The 20,638-nt window shown below is 39.1% G+C and overlaps 1 protein-coding gene across 1 annotated transcript; it reads right to left on the minus strand.

Annotated features, from left to right (window-relative positions):
• Positions 1-1,403: 1,403 nt before the first annotated feature.
• nek8 (NIMA-related kinase 8) lies at positions 1,404-15,959 on the minus strand. The gene is made up of 15 exons (XM_005932068.3): positions 15,862-15,959; positions 12,310-12,515; positions 11,177-11,409; positions 10,957-11,088; positions 10,303-10,511; positions 10,094-10,173; positions 9,814-9,998; positions 9,148-9,295; positions 8,583-8,659; positions 7,646-7,763; positions 7,386-7,536; positions 6,364-6,527; positions 5,240-5,392; positions 3,459-3,617; positions 1,404-1,441 (listed from the first exon to the last, which is right to left on the minus strand). The coding sequence occupies exons 1-15, from the start codon at positions 15,906-15,908 to the stop codon at positions 1,413-1,415; spliced, it is 2,091 nt and encodes a 696-aa protein (XP_005932130.1). The 5' UTR covers positions 15,909-15,959; the 3' UTR covers positions 1,404-1,412.
• Between the last annotated feature and the right edge of the window lie 4,679 nt (positions 15,960-20,638).

The following is a 20,638-nucleotide window of genomic DNA, read 5'->3' on the forward strand; positions in this document are numbered from 1 at the left end:
TTTTTCATCCAATCATTAATTGAATTGAGACAGTCAATCTACCCCTCGTCTCTGGAGAGACAGAACTTCCAGCCTAAGCTGAGCTGTGCAGTCTCAGACTGCTCTCAGCCTAAATACAGAATATAATCATGTAACTGCAGATGATCTCTGGATTTACTATTGGAAATGAAGCCATGCAGCAGCATATAAAGTACTTCAAACTGACCCCACTTTGCATTATTAGGACTTCAGGTTCTGTGTGCAACTTTCTTCAAATCGTTCATTATTACAGGTTCAAGTTTACATTGACTGGCCCAAAAAAGGTCCTCAGCTGTGACATTTATTTTCCAATATCTCATATTGATGAGGGGAGATCCGCACCGCTGTGCAACATGTTCTTCAGCACATCCCAAAGATTCTCAGTGGGGTTAGGATCTTACTGAACCTTCAACCCAACGGAAGACCCTTATTTCTTTAGTTAAATTGAGGCGGTGTAGTTTGTCTTTATTTACTACAATGGGGGCTTTTCAACGTTGTGGTATTTTCATTTGTTGTTAACCCTTTTCAGCATGGTTGTGTCTGCATCAGAGTGAGGCATTGAATGAAATAGTTACTGTACTCTGAACACTTTGGCAGGTTTTGATTTTGGTCATCACATGAACAGTTTTCACACTGTTCTGTACAGCAACATGATTTCAATGAGTTACAAGGACAATAATGATAAAACTGTGAACTTCATCTGCTGTTCAGAGTCCTACACTGGAATGAAAACAGCCTGTGCACCATTTCCTGCTGCAGTCAGTAAACAGTCTGAAATCTCCTTTCACTCCTCTCATTGAACTGCTGTTTATCTTACAAAAGTGAATGAGCGAACAAGCGAGTGGTTTCAGACACAGCTCGGTCCGTCGTTATGTGGTTCAAACACCGCTGTAATCCAATAAATCGCAAAGTGACCACTGACGTGGTGCTGACTTCATTTGTCTGATGAACGCTCAAGTGGCTTCATTCTTTTCGTTTCATTGACCGGCTGCTTGAGAGAGCCCAAACCAGTTTGACCTTTTAATGGTCTTTCTTGTGCTGACACTGCACATGAGAGCGCACAATAGCTCACTGCATGAGCCCAGCCTAATGACTTCCTGTAATCTAGCTTCAGTATCTGTGTTGCAACATTCCTTTCACCGACCTGATGTGAGATAAAACCTGCAGCAAGGCTGTGACCTTTTTTTGTGCTTTGCACCATGAAATCAAACCATTGAATGAAACACCTGAAAGAAAAATAGATAGAGAGAGAAAGGCTGAAGCTGCAGCTGGGGTTTGAAAGGAAATCTTTCTAAATTCAGCACAGATGGGTCTCTAGGAGGAAGCGGTCCTCCTCCACAGTCTGCTGTCGGGTCTCACGATGGCCGCAGAGTGGGTTATTTTTCAAGACAAGATCATCTGGAGATGGCCTCCTCGAGCAGAGCTGAAGCAGAAACAGAATGGCAATGTCAGTAGAGCTGAATCAGGTGCAAGTGTTTGACCTAATTGGGAACTGGTTCTATCTTCTCTCCTTTAAATATAACAGTAAGATAAACAGCTTTTGGTTTTTGTACTGAATTAATCTGAAGATGCCGCCTTGGCTTGAAATCTTCGCTACATTTTGACATTGGTTAGACAAAATATTCATTCATCCCACAAAGAAAACAATTAGCAGGTTAATCGATGAATGAATTGAACCAGCAGCAAACAACTCGTCTGTTGTTGCACAAAAAGTATTAACCCAATAAATCAGTGGGCCAATAATGAGGCTGACAGTTAAATGAATATCAGTACGAGCTTGTCATGTTTTACAGGAGGTCTGGTAGTCCTGACTAGTCTAATGGAAATTTTAACACTGCAACAGAGTGATTCCTGCTGTCCAGATGTTCCGCTCTCTTCTTTCTCCATCTGCTTTTTCACTCATGACTAATAAAGGCAAAAATACGACACAATACAAAAGAACTTCAGGTCTTATTTGTTTTTAAATTTAGGATCAATATTACAAATTTTGGAGAAGTGGTCTGCAGTGCTGCATTTTCTTTGGTATTGTTTAATCACAATTACTACTACTGGGCTACTGGACCAGAAAAACATGTTTGCTTTTCACAGTGACTCCACAGCTACATCTGCACACAATTATCTACATTTTCTCTGTTCATTGTTTAAAGTAATAAATAATTAATTAATTCTGTCTTCAAGTAATTGTTGTGAAGACATTTGCCTTCCACTCACAATTTAAAGCTCACATTAAGAATTTAAGTTCCTTTCAGAGGTTTGTGAACTAATTTTGTGTTCAATTAAATTAATTCTTTCCTCCTTAAGGAAAACTTTGAAACCTGGTGATTTTGTACTTGTGTGTTTTAGCTTTTGGCCTTCACATATCGTTAGCTTCATAGCATAAGTGCCTAAGTCATTTTTTTGTGTTTTGTGTTTCAGACGGACAGGATGATGCAGCAGTGGTAGGGGAGTAAAGTTAGGCAAAAATCTCAATTTGACCAAAAAATGACTTAGGCACTTATGCTATGAAGCTAACGATATGTGTTTCCTAATGTTCACCAGATCCTGATCACTGAAACATTGTTCAAGCATGTGTCATATCATCCACACACATCAGGTCACGTAGAGAAAACACTGACCTACATGACGAACCATTCTTGTTGTCCAAAAAAAACTATACAAACAATTTTATCTCTCGACTCTTAGAAAAAAAACCCCAAAAAAACAAAAAGAAAAATAGCTTTGCATGATTCAGAGCTCAAAACAATCCTTTTTTATCTTTATACTGGACCTTTAGGACCACCCTCCGTTTCTTTCCATTTCTGTTGTTTAATGTTGAAGTGTTTGAGTTAGAAGGGTGAAGCTCACTCACTTGGGAACTTGTGCAATGGTCTGTACTGTAATCTAAACCTCTCACAGTGGTTGGTCTCTATATATCTGCTGCTCAGCTCAGGCCTGAGAACCATTTAAACAGCAGCCCTGCAGCCTGTTGCTGGATTACCAGCATCTCTGTCACTTATTGAATTCTGATGCAGTTTAATCTTCTCTAATTCTGCAGCTGTTTTCAAATATAAAGTGGAATCCAAGCCCTCAGTTTTGTACCATCACTGTTTATACTGCCATTTTCTGTTCCACTCCATAGACCTCTGTGACCTACAATTACTTTTAGTGTGCAGATAAAAATTATATTTGTAGCATAAAAACTAGTTTCTTGTGTAAACAAACCCCCTGGCACCCCGTCTGTAAAAGATGGAAGTACTCCACATTTTTGGCCACAGCTGAGCTTTCAAACTTACAAATGAGTCCTTTCACTATTGTACACAGACGAACATGCAACTCTGCTGATGTTATCGGGGGACCTTGTCTCGAGTTAAGCTTGTCTTTCATCTGGGGAGTAGTGATATTTCACCACATCCCAACATCTCACAGAGTTTGTTAACAGAGGGTAATGAGTGAAATATTACGTTTCACTGCCAGCAGGGTGTTGCCATGACAACAAGCCACCGATGTCACCGCGAACGGGTGACTTTCATCGAGCTGCACTGGCTTTGGTATCCCAGAATCCTCCTCTTTTCTTCCCAGACGGCCACGGGCCCCCTTGCCCCACGTGTACACCTCCCCTTCTGCAGAGAACAGAAACAGAAGAAGAAGAGGATGGTCACCAAATTGAGAGTCAGAACCCCAGCATGCATTAATTCACACAGGTCTTTAACTGATGGCTCCGTGGGTTTATCTTTGGGATGGCGTGAAAATAATCCTGAAGAAATGTGAAACTTGCTGAAGAATCTACCGCAATGATCATCTTTATCGGCTTTATTTTGGAGTTGACGCTATAAACCCACTTCTGACAAACTTGAGATGCTGTCCAAAGAGAATCCAATTATTTGCAAATCTCATAAAACCCATATTTTACTCATAATAGAGCATGGAAAACATATCAAATGTTTAAAGTGACAAAATGATGATATTAAGAAATATATTTTGAATATTTTTAATTTAATCATAGAAATGCATTTCAAAACAGTTGGCATTGGGCAAGAAGAGGCTGGAGAAAGTAAGTGGTACTAAATAGAAACGGCTGGAGGAACAGTACGGGTAGTTGTTTGCAAATCATTAGGTTAATCGGCAACAGGTCAGCAACTAACTGGGTATAAAAAGATCATCTTAGAAAGGCAGTTTGTCACAAGTAAAGATGACCAAAGGTTCACCAATCTGCAAAAAACTGCATATACAAATTGTGAAACAATTTCTGAACAATGTTCCTCAAAATTAAATTGTGAATCTCTTGTAATCTGCAGTAAATACATAATCAAAGATTTCAGAGAATTTAGAGAAATCAATACGGAATGTTTATGACTGTCGAGCTCTCAGGCTACCAACTCCTAGGTCCCAACTTTTTCAGAATTGGTGTTGTACATTATAACTGTGTGGTGACACAGCCAGTCAGAGTCAAATTGAGATATAATAAAATACCCATGTAAAGCAGCTAAACAACAGCTATCAATGAAATGTGGTCTCTATCAGATTAAATCTAATGTTATCCATTTCAAAATCCTAGTTGACTTCCTTCTCAAGTTATCGATTTGAAGTCACCCGTTTTTTTCGTTGTTGTTTTTTTTATAGTTATACCTATGGTATCAATTTGAAACTCCTATGTCAGTTACTGCATTCACAAACTTGGGACTCCACATCACCTACCCGGCAGGTTGATGATAATACCCCATTAGTCTTTTACAGCTGAGAGGTAAAAAGAAATGTCTAACAGTAATTTATAGTTTCATTGGCTAATATAATTAGACATGGTAGTTCTCACCGTTTATGTTTCTCTGGCATACCAAGCAAGTCTCCCTTGCCAGAAAAACAGATTTGGCCTGATTGCAGCTTAAGCTGTGTGTACACACACTTTTCTCCTTCTTATTGGTTCCAGTAATCCAGTCAACTCTCAAACTGTACTACATCCCCGGCCCATCTTCAACCTGAACGGCAGCCAGAAAAAACTGAAAGCCCCTTTGCAGGTGTGCAGGGTCTTCAAAAACTTCAAGACGTGATATTTACTCTTTTCTACTCATAAGTATATTAACCTGATATCACACTTTACTTAAAACTATATTGCAGTTTCCTCTGTCAGCCATCCAACATATTTTGAGGATTCTTGTTCACAAAACTCAAGTCTCAAAAGAAACGTGGTTCAAAAAGAAATCTGTTGCAATGTTACAAACATGATTCAATAAATGCATCTACTCACCAGATCCTATGGCTAAGGTGAAGGCGTCACCACAGGCAGCCACAGTGATGCCCTGCAGGCCAGACACTTTGCAGGGGGCACGGCTGCTACGTCGGGAGCTGGAGCCAATTTGACCGTGCTGGTTGCTGCCAAAGGTGAAACACTGACCATTTTCTGAACAACGAAAACATGGAGACATAAACCAAGAAAAAATTTAGGAATTACACTAGTGGTGAAATTACTTTGTTAGCAGCTTTTCCCTTGTGCGGATAAGAAAAATTTACGTTTTTAATGAATTGCAGTAATATTAATTTTTGTACCGCAGTTGCCTGACAAGGGTCTGCGGGAAAAAAAAGAAAGAGGTCACAGACATTATTCAGGATTCTTTGTTGCATCCCACTAAACCCAATGCTGTCAAAAGCAAGGGAACTACTGCAGTTTTGTCAGGGCTAATCTCTTCAATCTTTCTGGTTTCTGTTTTTCTAGTCAGCTTTAGTCTGGGTGCTAACCAATCACATTTGAGCAGGTTCTGGATGCAGATAAACAGACTGTATAGATGCAAAAAGAGGAAAAACATTTGCCGTTAAGCAATCTCTAACAATCAGCTATTTAAAATATCTGCTCCTCTCTCTATTTAGTCTTTCTGTGTTCCCCTCAAATTAGTTTATTTATCCTTTAGTTGTGTCCTTGATTAATTTCCTGCTTTATTCTGATACCTAGATTTCTCTTGTATCCTGCTTTGGATTTTATCCCTTGTTTGTTGATCATCTTGATAGTTTTCACCTTTGTCTGGTTTCCCTTCTGTTTCTCATTTCCAATCAGCCCTCTGTGTATAAGTAGTTCTGTCTTCCTCTTTGTCAACTCATCTGTTGTACCACCTGCTTCTCTCATAAGGTGCTGCTTCTAAGTCATGTGCTTGTTGGCAGTTTTTGTACTTTTGGATTAGTCACCCTTTTTTCCTCCCTGGAACTTATTGTCAGCATGAAAGTAAAGCTTGCTTTGTGTATTACTCTGTGTGCCAGTCTGTATTTGGGTCCACCTTTGGACTTAAACTTAACACACAAAGGCACTCGCAAAGAAATGCTATAATAGCTACAAACGAGACTCTTTCCAAAAAAGAGAATAATATTGTGAATTTCTTGAACCTGTAACAGCGACAGAATGCGCCGTTCCAATGTCAATGTAAACAATCTTCTCAGTGTTGAGTGGGGCTGATTGGACTGGAGTGTAAGAATGAACTTCTTCCACTTGATTCAAGGGATTCGGTTCCTCTCCAGCTGTGATCATATCCAGGCCAAGCTTGTTGAACCTGAGTACAATAAAACAACAAAACAAACATTTTTAACAGACACAATGCTGTAGTATTTGTCCAAATCTTAAGTGTTTGTTTAAGCATGCATACATTTGAGAATATAAGACTGTTTGTTTCCTGTAAACAAACACATTACCAGCACTCGCTCATAAGTATCGTTTCTTTTTTGCCTTTTGGCTAAAAGCTGCAATCGGTGAAATCCAGAAAACAAATCTGACATTATGTAATATAGAAAAAATCCCAAGTAGGCAGATGTTCCAGTCTAGTTTGCTATCATGTGTATCAAGTTTCCATCCCGTTGGCTATGAAGTCTGTTAAGTTTCATGGTATATAAATAGTTCCACCTGCTATTTTTGGAACACTTTGATGAATATCGTGCAATAAAGTTCTTCTTACCCATCAATGAAGAATAATTATCATTTAATGCCAGTAATCTTTTAGTTTCATATTTATCAAGTATTCAATACATGTTTAAGGTCTGGAGCTGAGTTCACTGCTACTGTGTATGTATTTCATGTCTGTAAGCCACAGAAGTGTGAACAAAGCTGTTTACTACTCTTGCCCTCTCCTATTCACACATACATCCTCTCTGAGAGAGCGGGATTAGCGCTGAGTGAATGCAAAGGCTTTGTCATTTTAAGAGAATGCTGTCTCACACGTTGTGCACTAGGAAAGTACCTCTCTGACCTTTTAACCTACCACCATCAACCCACATGATCGAGTTTATAGAGTGAAAAAATGTTAGCATTTTTTACGGAAAACATGGAGTGAAAACGTTGTCTCAGCGTTATATAACACTGCTCATCACGTCCTCATTTTTTGTCACACTTTTGAATCAAGAACCAGAATAGTCACCTGTTGCTTCCACATGCCACAATGCTGTGCTGGTTGCTAATAATCATGGAGCAGTCAACTCCACACACCACCCTCTGGGCTTCAAAGTCGCCAGGTAAACACACTTGCTGTGGAGAGTTATGGGTGTCCTGGGTGCCGAGCCCGAGGCGACCTTTCAGACAGAGACCCAACCATTAAGCTCTGTGTTGAGATGCACCTGTCATAAACCACACAAGCAAACACCAAAAAGAAGAAAATAAAAACTGGTTTGTTTACTATACCATTGTCTCCTCTTCCCCAGGCAAAAACTTCTCTTTCATTGGTCACAGCGAGAACATGGGAAGCACCGCAGGACACCTGAATGAGCTCGTAACCAAGCAGGGCCTCCACTATCTTGGGCTGAGAACAAAAACAGTGTCATCAATGAAATGAAAGCTTTTCATCAAAAATCTGTAGGGACGTTGCGCCCTCATAGCATTCATTTAACTGTATAAAATGAAACTGCATCATTCTTGGTTGAATTCACTCCTCTCTCTCCCTTTGTTTCCTGTCTGCTTCTGTACTATCTATTGCCTAATAAATTTTAAAAATGTCTTTTTAACGACCATCTCTTTCTATAAAGTCTTTTAATTATTCATTCATCCATTATTATTTCATTGTTATCAATTCATTGTACATGTTAAGGCACGTCTGCTTTTAATGTGTGCTTTTCTGTAAAAATATGAGGGAGAGCACATCAAGCCATGAAAAAAAGACATTATTTTAACACTGTGAAATTGCAAAACACACACAAGCTTGTGTAGAAGCGTGTGGAATGAAGTCTAACCTGTCAGCTTTTTAGGACGACGTCTGTATTTTTTTGCTCCAGTGTTCCAACAACCCAGCTAATATTCCAGCACATTCACCACTAGCTAGTGGGCATCATGTGCGCTGCCTCCTGCACACTAGCTCTCTCACCTAAACCACACAGTGTTTCCAGTAGTGCACTGCTGATTAAATGGTATTATAGACTAACTTCAGGGTCACAGAATTTCTACTGATTGAGAGATTTCTTTAACATGTAATCCACCTTTATTAATCTAAACAAGTTGATTTGAGTGGAATTTACAAAGAAGCTGTTGCCTTTAACTGTATTACTGTATTACTTTTATTAGGGTATACCTAATTTCTTACACTGGCAGCTATCATTGCATTTACTAAGGCATTCAAATAGTGTACCTGTGTTACATCATTGAAGTTCCCGTGTCCTAGACAGCCGTTGCTTCCACTACCAAACGTCATGATAATGCCCCTGTCTGCAAATTGGAAATGAAAAGAAGGGATTAACAGGACTATTAGTTGATGAGTGTAGGTGTATTCTTACAGAGGCCAACAGAATGCTTCTAATCCCCATCTAGGAAACACTAATCTGCAACACAACAGTGAAAACTGATGAAAGAGACATGAGCTAAGAGAAAAGAGTCTTTAATCCTGTGTTATCGGCTTTGTGGTGTTGGATGGGTTGACAAAACCCTTCAAAAACACGCTGTGAGTGTACCACAGTGTGAGAATGAGAGAAACAACCATTCCTAACTGCCAGGCAAGCATGAGGGTTATGTTCAGGTAGATTCACAATATCAAGATAAAGAGATGGCTGGCTGTATCCAAAGTTTGCACTCAAACGCCGGTTTAGTGTTTTAGGGGATGAGCATAAAGAGATTTTCTACAGCACAGCTCCTAACTAAACTGACTGGCACGGCTGTGATCTCTCTGATGGGTATCCAAAGACAAATGGCCCACCTACCTGTCATGCAGGTGGTAAAGAGATCACCACAGGACACAGACTTGATGGTGACTCCAGACTGACCCTCGAGGAAGCGAGAAATAAACTGAGGCTGGATCTGCTCCACCACACCAGGAAGACTGGCCTCAGAGGACCCCACTGATGGAGCCTGTGACAAAAAATGTTATTAGACTAAAGTGAGCAGAGAGTCTCTTTATGGCAGTAACAGAATAAGAGGAAATCACGAGTCTGCAATATTCAAGCCTTCCAGATGTTACTTTTAAAGTATACAAATACCCATGTAGAGAATTTATGCTTTTCCAAGAGTATCTTAAAACTCAAAATATGGATAAAAAAGTGCAAAAATCCTTCAATCTGATGTTGTCTGTTTAGTACTGTAGCTTCTCCAAGCAACCATAACAATGCTGTCCTGTAATATTGCTATTTGAGTCTTTAAAACTTTCTGGGATTTTCTTGTTTGCTACAACAAGTACTGGCTCATAATTTCTTTCAGCTATATTTAGACGTTTAACAGTGGAAACATCAGCAAGGCTGAGGAGAGAATATCAGATCAAAGCTGCTCCTTTTGCACTGTGTCAGAGTTACAGGGAACATTTGTACTTCAGGAAAAGCAGTCAAAGTTAAAAAAAGAAAAAGAAAAAACAAAGAACACACACACACACAAACCTCCCATGTAATCAAACGGCCAGTCTTGGTCACACCCATCTTTTGAGTGCGGCCCAGAGAGACCTGAAGCACTTCCGTGTTGAGCATCGGGAGGCGGAGAGGGGTCGAGATGCCACTTCCCCACGTATACACAGAAGACAGCGGGAGGGAATGCACCTTTCCTGGTCCTAAACCAACTGATCTGTCTGTTTCAGCCCAAAAAAAGCAAACAACAAGTTTTGTAACTGACGCTATCAGTCTAGATCAGCCAGTACTATGGTCAAATAACTACATGCTTCACCTCTTGACCTGTTGGCAGGAACTCTCCCTCCTGGTCTACCTTGAGGACCAGTTTGCACCGTAGACAGAGGTTTCTCAATCCTGGAAGAAAAGAAGATATTGATAAAGACAGAAGTCACTACACAAAACATAATAAATCTCAATCTGACATCAAAACTCTTGTAGTTAAAATAATCTTATTTCATTATTAATTAAGCAAAAAGACTGTACCTGCGCATTTTTACATTTCCTATATCTGTGTAGAGGTTAAGCAGGGGCCTGATGCATATGGGGAGAGCCATTATTTCATTGAGTTGAGGCCGTTTGGATGGATCCAAATTGAGCATGTTGAGAATTAGCTGTCGGAGTTCTGGGCTGTAACGGTCTGAGATCGGAGCAAAGGTGCCGCTCATGATCTTCAGAACGAGGGCGGGGAGATTCTGAGAGAAAAATGAAAGAGTGAAATCATAAGATGCATCACAGATTGATGTGAAAAGCATAATCTCTCATCATCTACCCTAAATCCTTGTCAAAACAAGAATCTTTCACAGCACTAAACCGCAGTGTAATCGGTAGTGAAAACAGACTTGAGCAAAAGCAAAAAAGATTTGAATGAATTATTGATCTGAGTGGATATCTGAAGCAGTAGCAATCTGTTTGTGCTTTAAAGTGGGACAACATGCGGGTGCTTTTATGAAATATTCTGAGAAATTTTAAGAATCCCCCATTGTGTAAACAGAGTAGCTCTAATGGTTTGAATGCCTTTGCACACAGCAAGAGTTTATAATTTATACATTTAAGGAGAAGAAGAGTAATGTAAAAACAATAATGCAGTATTATCATCACACCCAAAATGGGACAGTATAAAGTATATGCTCTTATTACAGCAGCCTCAAAGGCTCTCTTGAGGCTTGCTAGCTCATACAGCACACAGCCCAAAGCCCAGATATCACTCTTCTGGTTATACGGCTTTCCCTCACACAGCTCTGGGGAGATGTAGCAAGGGGTCCCGACAACCTGTAACAGGAAATAAAGGAGGTTTTAATTCCATTTCAGAATGCAATTTAGAATTATAAAAGTGAAGGGAAGAGGTAAGACGATTCACCGTGTAAGCTTTGCTTTTGCTGACGAGGATCTTGGAGATGCCAAAGTCTCCGATTTTGACAATCATCTGGTGTTTGTCAAGAAGAATATTCTGAGTCTTGAGGTCCCTGTGCAGGATGAGCTTGTTGTGAACATGGTACAGGGCGAGCAAGATCTGGACAAAGAAGTGAAGGATGGTGTCTTCGTCCAGTAGCGAGTTACAGCGCTTCTGTATGTAGTCAGCCAGCGTCCCACCTGCATGGAGAAAACATGAAGGAAAGAATAAACAACACAGATGACTTTGGTTTGTTGGAACCATAATGGAAGTTACTATGTTGGTCTGAGTAATGAAATGATATTACAGCCAATTAACATTGGATTTTAAAGGCTTTAAAGGGCTTTAAGATCACAGCAGGTGACCTTGTTGCTCAAGTGAAATGTTACTGTAAGCATTAGAAAAAATAAGTAATCCAGCCATGTAAATAAATCACATCAACACTTTTATCTGCAACAAATAGACTTTTTGGATGTTTACAGCCGCAAAATCTGAACTTTAACAAAAACTAAAGTCCACGTACTTTTTCAATAATTTTCTTTCATGTGAAAAAATATGACAATAAATCCAGGCAGGATATATTTACCAAAAAATCAAACAAACTACTGCTAGAATAGTTGGAGCAATGACAAAGAAAAGATAATGAGTGAAAAATGCTCATAAAACACCAAAATATGTACCGGTAAGGTTTTATATCTGAATCAAAACAATGTACGTGCACCAATATCTGTAAGCTATGGCAGTTCCACTGGCAAAACAAGCTACTTAACCAATCACAAATTGAGAAAATGTCATTTAGAAATGCATTGCAGAACTTTAGAGGCCTTGGCAAAGTCACTTGCCTCATGATTTTAGGTTTTTGTTTTGGTGCATTTGTGCAGAAGGCTGGCCTCACTGATGGCAATCTACATTTTTTACATTATAGATAAACAGATTTCTGAATTGTAATACTATCACACAGCCTCATGTGGTATTCCCAGGCCTAACATGATGGGAACCAGCAAAGGTATGGAGCCCTGCAGGACTATATCATGGGAAAAGTAACATGCTGAACAATTAACAAAAGGGAGATGTGTAATAAGATATTATAGCGAGGTTACCTGGAGCATATTCCATCGCTATCATTAGGGCCTTGTCTTCCAGGAAGTTCTCATAGTACTCTATAATATTTGGGTGGTTGAGCAGTTTCAACACCTGACACTCGTTTTGTGCTGCCAGACGCTCGTCTCGTGACATTTGCTCCACCGGGATCTCCTTAAGGATGACATAGGCCGCGTCGTTGCGCCTGCGGCACAGGTGAACAATCCTGACAGCAGAGCAAAGTGAAGAAGAATGAGAGATACCGTTTCCTGAATAAATATGAGCAGGGTGATTTGCTGAAGTTTAGATTTGACATTGTTAAGCTTTGGCACTGATTTATTACACGTTACTCTCTGGGGAAGCGATAATGTGAACCAAATAAACACAGTAACACAGTAAAATAACCTCAATATTTAACTTAAGATTTTTAAGCTAATGTGAGACAAAGTTGTAAAAGAATAGAGAATCTGAAAAATCTGACCCTTTCACAGCATTCTGTACTAACCTTTAAGAACTACTCCCACACATGGCTGGCACAGAATAAAAAGAGAAATAAATGGAAGGGACACCAACACAGTGCATGTCTTCTTAGCATATAACCTGACTGGATTCTTTTATGTAGAAAAATAATAACACTTTATCAGCCGATTTAACATCTGGGCTCAAAAAAATAACTCTGCCATGCTGTGGGATCAACATTGTGTTCTATTCAAATAAAGTACTGACATAAAAGTACAGCTGTGCAGATCAGGACCTTGTGACTTTCCACCTCTGATGGATTATTTAAGTAGTTATAAATAAACTGCAAAATGAGCAGAGCAGCTCAGGCTCGGGATAAATCCACTTGATGTGCATTATTTATGAAATGTAAGCAGCACAATCCCATGTCTCATTGTGCAAACATCAAACAGGCCATCTTTTAATGACAGTTTTATCATTCAGATGTGAAGTATGACCAACACCAATTCAAAGTGATATGAATGTACAGGTATGGAAAACAAGATTTCTTTTTCCTGCCTCTATGGTATTTTGATCACAAGTTGGAATTCAGACAAATAGAATGAAAATAATAAATGTCAATGTTACAAATGAAATTTCTGCTATATTTGGGTTAGATTAGTTGATTTTGTTTCAGAAGACATCAGAAGCTTTCTCCATCTGTGTACCTGAAAAGTATATTTGATTTGTGTTACAGTCCTGAGGTTTCTGAGATGTTACTGAAAATTGATTTTTTGGAATTTGTTGAGTTTCGGTTCCTGTTTTGATTGGATTGTTATTCTAGTCTGCCCAGTGTTTCAGTCTTTGTGTCCCCCTGTCTCTATGATCATCTTTATTGTGAGTCTTTTTGTCTGGCTTTATTTATTATGTTTTGAATGTTCAATTATTTTCAGTTTTGCTTTGATAGTCAGATTACTCATCTTGATTCAGTTTTTTACCTCCTGTCTGTCTTTACTTGCGTTTGATTAACTTCAGCTACGCTTTGTTCCCACTGCCCTCTCATCTCCAATCAATATATATATGCTGTGGACAAATAGTCCAAAAAATTCTTTACCTTGACCTTAATGGTCAGGTGTAATGGACACTATAAGGAAAAGAGAAGGACGGTCCTCAAAGAATCCAACTTTACTTACACTATACACAGCTTCTTAAAAATGTGATGGCAGATGTTGTGGATTTTAAGAAGAGTGAAGACAACAACTAAATCTTAAACATGTTTGTGTCATGTTGTTTCACACAGTCACATAAAAAGAGAACCACCCCTAAGAAATACAGTAAAACTTCATTAGCAAGGCTGGACATTTAAATGAACAGGGACATGGAGCTCATAAAGTGTATACCATACCAGTCAAAATGAGATTATTTACTTCAGTCATATTTTCTGATGATCTAGTGTAACTCAATATAGCTCATAATCTTTATTTATGGAGCTTTTCCTACTTATAAAGCTGCCTTCTTCGTGTAAAGCAACAACAAGCAGATTTTATGACAGTAGCATAATATTGATCATTTAAAAATAAGCTATAAAGGTTTAGCACATAAAATTGAAAATCACACATAAATATGTGAATTGCTTTTTCTTAGTACTTAGAGAATTCAACCAGCTCCGATTATGCCTGCCATGTTTATTCTTCCAGGTCACTTCATGCAGAAACCTTCCTAAGCAAAACCGACTCTTTGACCATCTTTGACCATCAAATTAATATTTATTCATATGTGACATGGTAGTGTTTTTGTCATTGGCTATAAAGTTTGTGATTGGAAAAATCGTTGTAGTGTTTTATGACCTCTTGGGGTTTTTGTTTATCAGCTAAAATTATATATCTTCATGACACTTAAAAGATTAAAAGTTTCATTCAATTTAAGACTTCAGTGCCTCTTTCTTAAAACACTAGCCAACACATATTCTTTTTCACAACTCCAGAAAAACTCATTCAATTAGTTGAAGTTTAATAAAAAAAAATTAGAGTTAAACTTTGAAATTCAGTTTGTAGGCTGGTTACAAACTATTTACACTCATTTGTCATCTTACCCTGTCATCTGGACCAACTAACACTATATTACCAAAAGTATTCAGTCGCCTATCCAAATCACTGAAATTTGGTGTTCCAATCACTTCCATAACCATAAGTATATAAAATCAAGCACTTTGGCATGCAGACTGCTTCTACAAACATTTGTGATAGAATGGGTCGCTCTCAGGAGCTCAGTGAATTCCAGCGTGGTACCGTGATAGGATGTCACCTGTGCAACCAGTCCAGTTATGAATTTCCTCACTTCTAAATATTCCACAGTCAACTTTTAGTGGTATTATAATAAAGTGGAAGAGATTGGGAACAGCAGCGGCTAAGTTGCTTCCTGTTCCAACATGACTGTGCACCAGTGCACAAAGCAAGGTCCATAAAAATATGGAAGAGCAAGTTTGGTGTGGAGAAATTTCACTGGCCTTCATAGAGTCCTGACCTCTACCCGACAGAACACCTCTGGGATGAATTAGAGCGGAGACTGGGAGCCAGTCCTTCTGTTCCAGCATCAGTGTCTGACCTCACAAATCCGCCTTTAGAGGAATGGTCTAATATTCCTATAAACACACCCTTAAAGCTTGTTGAAAGCCTACCCAGAATAGTTGGAGCTGTTATAACTGCAAATGCTGGACTAGCATAAAATTAAACCCTATGAATTAAGAATGGGATGTCACTCAAGTTCATATGCGTGTGAAGGCAGATGACCAAATACTTTTGACAATATAATGTATATAGGGTTTTACCGAGGGTGGTAAACATTTTTGGTGACTTTGGCAGACTTTAACACTCATCTGACCTCTACATGCCTTTCAGATAGCTGGTTTTTAAAGTAAATAAATCGCGTCCAGTGCTCTGTTACTTCTGGTAACACGTCCTTCTCCGTCGTCGTCTTCTTCGCACGTTTGACGATTTCCGTTACTTCTTTTTAAGGGGAAAAATTATTTTCCTCTTTCGCTCCTGACAGCGCAGCGTTTACAGACAGGCTGATGTGTGTGACATAAAAGAACTTTTATAAATTACATATAAAGTGTAAGTATAGCCAGACGTTACCCGAAAGCTCCTCTTCCAACAACTTTGATTTTCTCATACTTCTCCATCGCTGCTGCGCCCAAACGTTTCCGCCGTTTCCAGGCAACCCCTCTGGCACCACGGCAGCCAGCGAGGGACAAAACAGACGGATTCCACACAGTTAGTACAGGAAGATACCAAACAGACACCCCCCTTTTTTTAAATTATTTTTTCAGTCACGGTGAACATTGTTTTAAATTATGCTTACACGTATACTTTAATACAACGAAATATGGTTATATTTTATTTATATTTTATTGGAAGTACTTCATAATACCTACATAAATTGTAGTTTCCAAACATTTTCGATTTGCTGTATGTACTGCAAAACAAAGGAGTCACAATTTGCGGTTTAAAAGAGAAGAGGACAAAAACTACACTATATAAATATTTGGGCATTTTAAAGTAATAAGTAGCATGAAACATTTAGAAACAAAGAAATTGAAAATAATATATTATTTATATATTATTTATTTGTTTTTGTTTGGTTTTCCCATTAGAGGAAATTGTCCTTTAGAAGAAACGATAATGTTTATCCATCTTAAACGGTATTTTATACAGTATTTTTAAGCACAACGGCTGTGTAGTGGTTTCCACATTTCCTTGACAAGCGAAAGGTCACTGGTTTTGTAAGGAAGGACATCTTGCATAAAACTGCAAAATCACGCATGTGGAGCTACCAACTGTGGTGACAACTGTTGAGTAAGGGAATGATTGGAAGTAGCTGTCAAGTGCAAGAAATGTATTACAGCTTAAATCAACCTGCTGTTATTACACTGTAACTACCTAATATTTAGGGTGACCCTGAGTTATACAGTATTGTAACCGCCCCCTGCTTACATGTCGATAAGTGGTTATTACTGATTTCCCATTTTGTTTATTTTATTCTTTAGGCTACAGGGTATGACTCCACAAAATTCCAGGTCTCAACCTTATTGTCCCTCATGTCCCTTCAGAATAAGATGACACACTCCTACAAAGCTCCTCACTTTGGAAACTATACCTACATCTGTGGGGTTAGGGGGTTAGGGGGTTAGGGTACTTAATAATACAGACCACATAATGATAATACGGTTAATTAAAATGTAAGAAGTCCTTTCCTCCAACGTATCTCACGGGTACTCATTACTTAAAAACACTTACAGTATAATTTGTTTCTTTTTCTTTTCTGTTGTTACTCCATTGTCTAACTACACCTACCAGTAAAAACTCACACTTAATTTAAACATTAAAAAAAACAACATAGTAACACTTGGGAAATTATACCATAAATCGTGGACTGTATTGTCAAAACGCAAAATGCAGAGCTTATTTTCTGTGAAATATCCGGCCATGCACTTGTGCCAGGAAACAAGTAAATTGAAATGAAAGTGAAAAGGAAATGGAAATGAGAACTAGTCTGACGGATGAGATTAGTAGAGCTTCTTGAGCTTGGACAGCTATTGCACTCTTACATCCAGACACCTGGTGATTATAAAGCGCCTTTCCCTTGCCTGAGACAAGCAGGAAGGGAGCTGTATCAGCACTGTTTCCCCTCTTTGCCTCAATAATAAATGCTTTGTGCTGTGACAAAGCTTGCTCTGTGCTAAAGTACATACCTTCACTATCATCATCAGTCTGAAATAATGGTACATTACCACAAACAGTCATCTGCATGTAACTCAACCTTACCCTGCAATTTCCCTGCAAGATTTTTAAATGACACTAAAGGTGGTGTAGAGATAGGTGAGTAGAGGGTGAGTCCAAAACACAATACCTCGCTCTTTTTCAGGAACATGATATCTCAACAAAGAACACATAAAGCAGCCCTGAAGTGTATATGGCATTCCTCAGACCAGCTAAGTGACATATTTTGCCTCCTGTCAGCTGATGCTTGAGAGTCAGTGTCCAGGAATGCACGGTGCAGGACAGTGAAACTGTCGCTAAACCTCAGGTATGAAACCTCAACTGAAGAGCATTATCTGTTACTAATCTCCAAAGATCTCTCATGACACATGATGAGAAATTGTGGGGGAGTAAAGTTGTTTTTAGAGATATCTTGAACATCCAGCCCTTTTTCACACTTGGCATCATAAGCTCTGACAACAGATAAGTCAGGACTGAAATGTTGCCTATGAACGCCTGCTGTGAAGAAGGTTATGTTGACATGTTTCTTTGCGTTTGTGTAAAAACTTCCTTAAATTTTTAGGAAAGGTAATAAAGGTAAAGGTAAGGAAAGGTAATACTTATGTGATAAAAAGGAGGAACTGCTTATGAATACTCATCTTAATATCTTTCTTTATAATTTTTAATGGAACGGCAAGAGGAAGTCAGGAGTGGCAGTGAAGAATGTGAAGGTTGTGCAAGACATGTGTGAGGACCGAGACAGTGGTGAGGTGTGTGGTAGGAGTGACAGATATGTTCAAGGTGGGACTAGGATTACCTCAGGTATCAGCTCTGAGCTCTTTGTTTTCAGTGGTGATTGACAGGTTGACAGATGAGGTCACGCAGGAGTCTCTGCGGTCTATAATGTTTGCAGACAGCATTGTGATCTGTGGTGAGAGTAGAGAGCAAGTGAAAGAGAGCCTGGAAAGGTGGAGGCATGCCCTGGAGAGTAGAGGAATGAAGGGCAATAGAAGCAAAATAGATTACGATTGAGTGAATGAAAGGAGGCAGGTTCAAAGGTGAACATGCAAGGAAAATATGTAGAAAAGGTAGATGAGGTAAATACCTGGGGTCAACCATCCAAAGCAATGGACATTGCAGAAGAGAGGTAAAGAAGAGAGTACATGCAGGGTGGAGTGGGTGGAGGAGAGAGTTAGAGGTGATTTCAACAAAAGGATAGCAATAAAAGTGAAAGAGATGGTAGTGAGTCATGCTATGATGTCTGGTGGCAGGCTGAGCTGGAGGTGGCAAAGTTGAAGATGTGAGATTTTCATTGGATGTGACCAGAATGGACAAAATTTGAAACGATTAGCAGTTTGGAGACAAGACAAGTCTGGGAGAGGCAAGGAGGGATAGTGGATACACTGGACAGAGGATGTTGAATATGGAGCTCCCAGCGGAAGAGCACAGAAAAGATAAATGGATGCAGCAGGAATAAGGTGGGATGAAGGCAGATGACTCACTTTGGTGACCCCCCTAAACATGGCAGCGAAATAAGGAAAATTATTTTTAATGAACATTGGTACACATAACATATATATATATATATATATATATATATATATATATATATATATATATATTATATATATAATATATATATATATATATATATATATATATATATATTGTAGGCAGCTTTTAAAGTCAGAAAATAAGTCAAAGCAAGATAGTTGTATTGCCAATGTTGATTCGATCTACTCAACAGAGACTTTTATAAAGTAAATCACCTTGCAGCTGTTTATACAGTATAAATATGGCCTCAAGTTTCCAGTAGTACTCTGCTAAGTAGCGTTATGATAGTGGGGTACATGGCATCAGAACTCAGCAGAATGTTAGACTCTGAGCAAAGAGGCACTTTCACAGTGTCTAATCTCGTGTATGGCACTCTAAAACACTTTGAAATTGCATCAGTTTTCTCACAGTCAGGCAGAAGAAAAAGTAGGCACACCACCAGAAGACAAGCTTTGCTCACTGAGAGGAAGAAAAACATTTTCCTCACACAGGCAGATTTTTCAAACACAAGAACAAAAAGACTCCAATCAGCAAAAGCACAGTCAAAAAGAAGGCTGTGTGGACTCAGAGGACAAGCAGCATTTAGAACAAAACCAAATGCTGTGGGTGATGGAAGATACTGAGTGATGATGAGATCTGTGGCAGTAACAAAAAGGTCTGCGTGAGGAGACAAATGGGAGAGAGAATGATACCACAGTGAGTTAAGCACATAGTAAAACATTGCTGCAGCTGGACACAGAATGGACTCCACCCTGAGCAAGAAGAAGCAGTACTCCATTCTTTAGAGACATGCTCCACCCTCTGGTTTGCATCTTTGTGTAGAAGAATTACTACTACAGCTGAACACTGACCCCAAACACACATCAAAACACTGAAAGAACTAACTGAAAACCAAAGAAGACCAAACACTACTGAAGCTGTGGCTTTCCCTCGACAGTCGTGTGACTTGACCCCAACTGAAAATTTACTGGGACTGAAAAAAAAGCACTCCTGACATAACAAAAAGCTTTGTTGGATCATGCTAAGGTGTGGATTACCCGCTTCTGCTCAAAATTTTGTAATGTAACAAATGTAAACTAGTGTCTCAGATTTCCCCCAAACTACGTGAGAAAGTCAGTACAACTATTAGAAATGTAACAAAACATTAAAAACACTTACATTACCAAAAACATTCTATTTACTAGACCCTTCAGTGCCACATTCAGGCCCAACAGTGAAATTAAATCTCTTTCTGATTAAGATAGACCTGCTTTTGTTTGCTATTCATGATGCAATCGCTGGATTCAGCTGACCTCTAGATTTTCTTTCTTCTGGCTGCTCACAGTCTCCACTGTAGCTGTTTCTCAACAGCCGTCAGGAGAAAGGAAATCAAGATCAATATGGTTCACTCTGAGCCAGACAGAAAGATTCTCATCTAAAACAGATTACATGATATTGGGAGACCTTCTCAAGACCTAAATAGCAAAAGAGCAGCAGCAGCTTCTCTTGTATGAAACCAGGGGCTTCTGCATCTGCAGGCTGAAGTATTTTTTCTGGAAACCTGAAGCTGTGAGGAATTACAGGTTCCTGTGCCTAAAAAAACTATGAGAGCAAAAGGATT

This window comes from Haplochromis burtoni, unplaced genomic scaffold, assembly GCF_018398535.1.
Source record: "Haplochromis burtoni strain Fernald_Lab_line unplaced genomic scaffold, NCSU_Asbu1 Contig_144, whole genome shotgun sequence".
NCBI classification, from domain to species: Eukaryota; Metazoa; Chordata; class Actinopteri; order Cichliformes; family Cichlidae; genus Haplochromis; species Haplochromis burtoni.

Excerpts from the sequence above, each read along its gene's own strand:
- nek8 (XM_005932068.3), bottom strand. The coding sequence starts at position 15,908 with ATGGAGAAGTATGAGAAAATCAAAGTTGTTGGAAGAGGAGCTTTCGG. Across the intron at positions 6,528-7,385 it reads GTGGCATGTGGAAGCAACAG|GTTCAACAAGCTTGGCCTGG; the intron begins GTGACTATTCTG and ends TATTGTACTCAG. Across the intron at positions 1,442-3,458 it reads CACCCTGCTGGCAGTGAAAC|CTCTGCTCGAGGAGGCCATC; the intron begins GTAATATTTCAC and ends TTTCTGCTTCAG.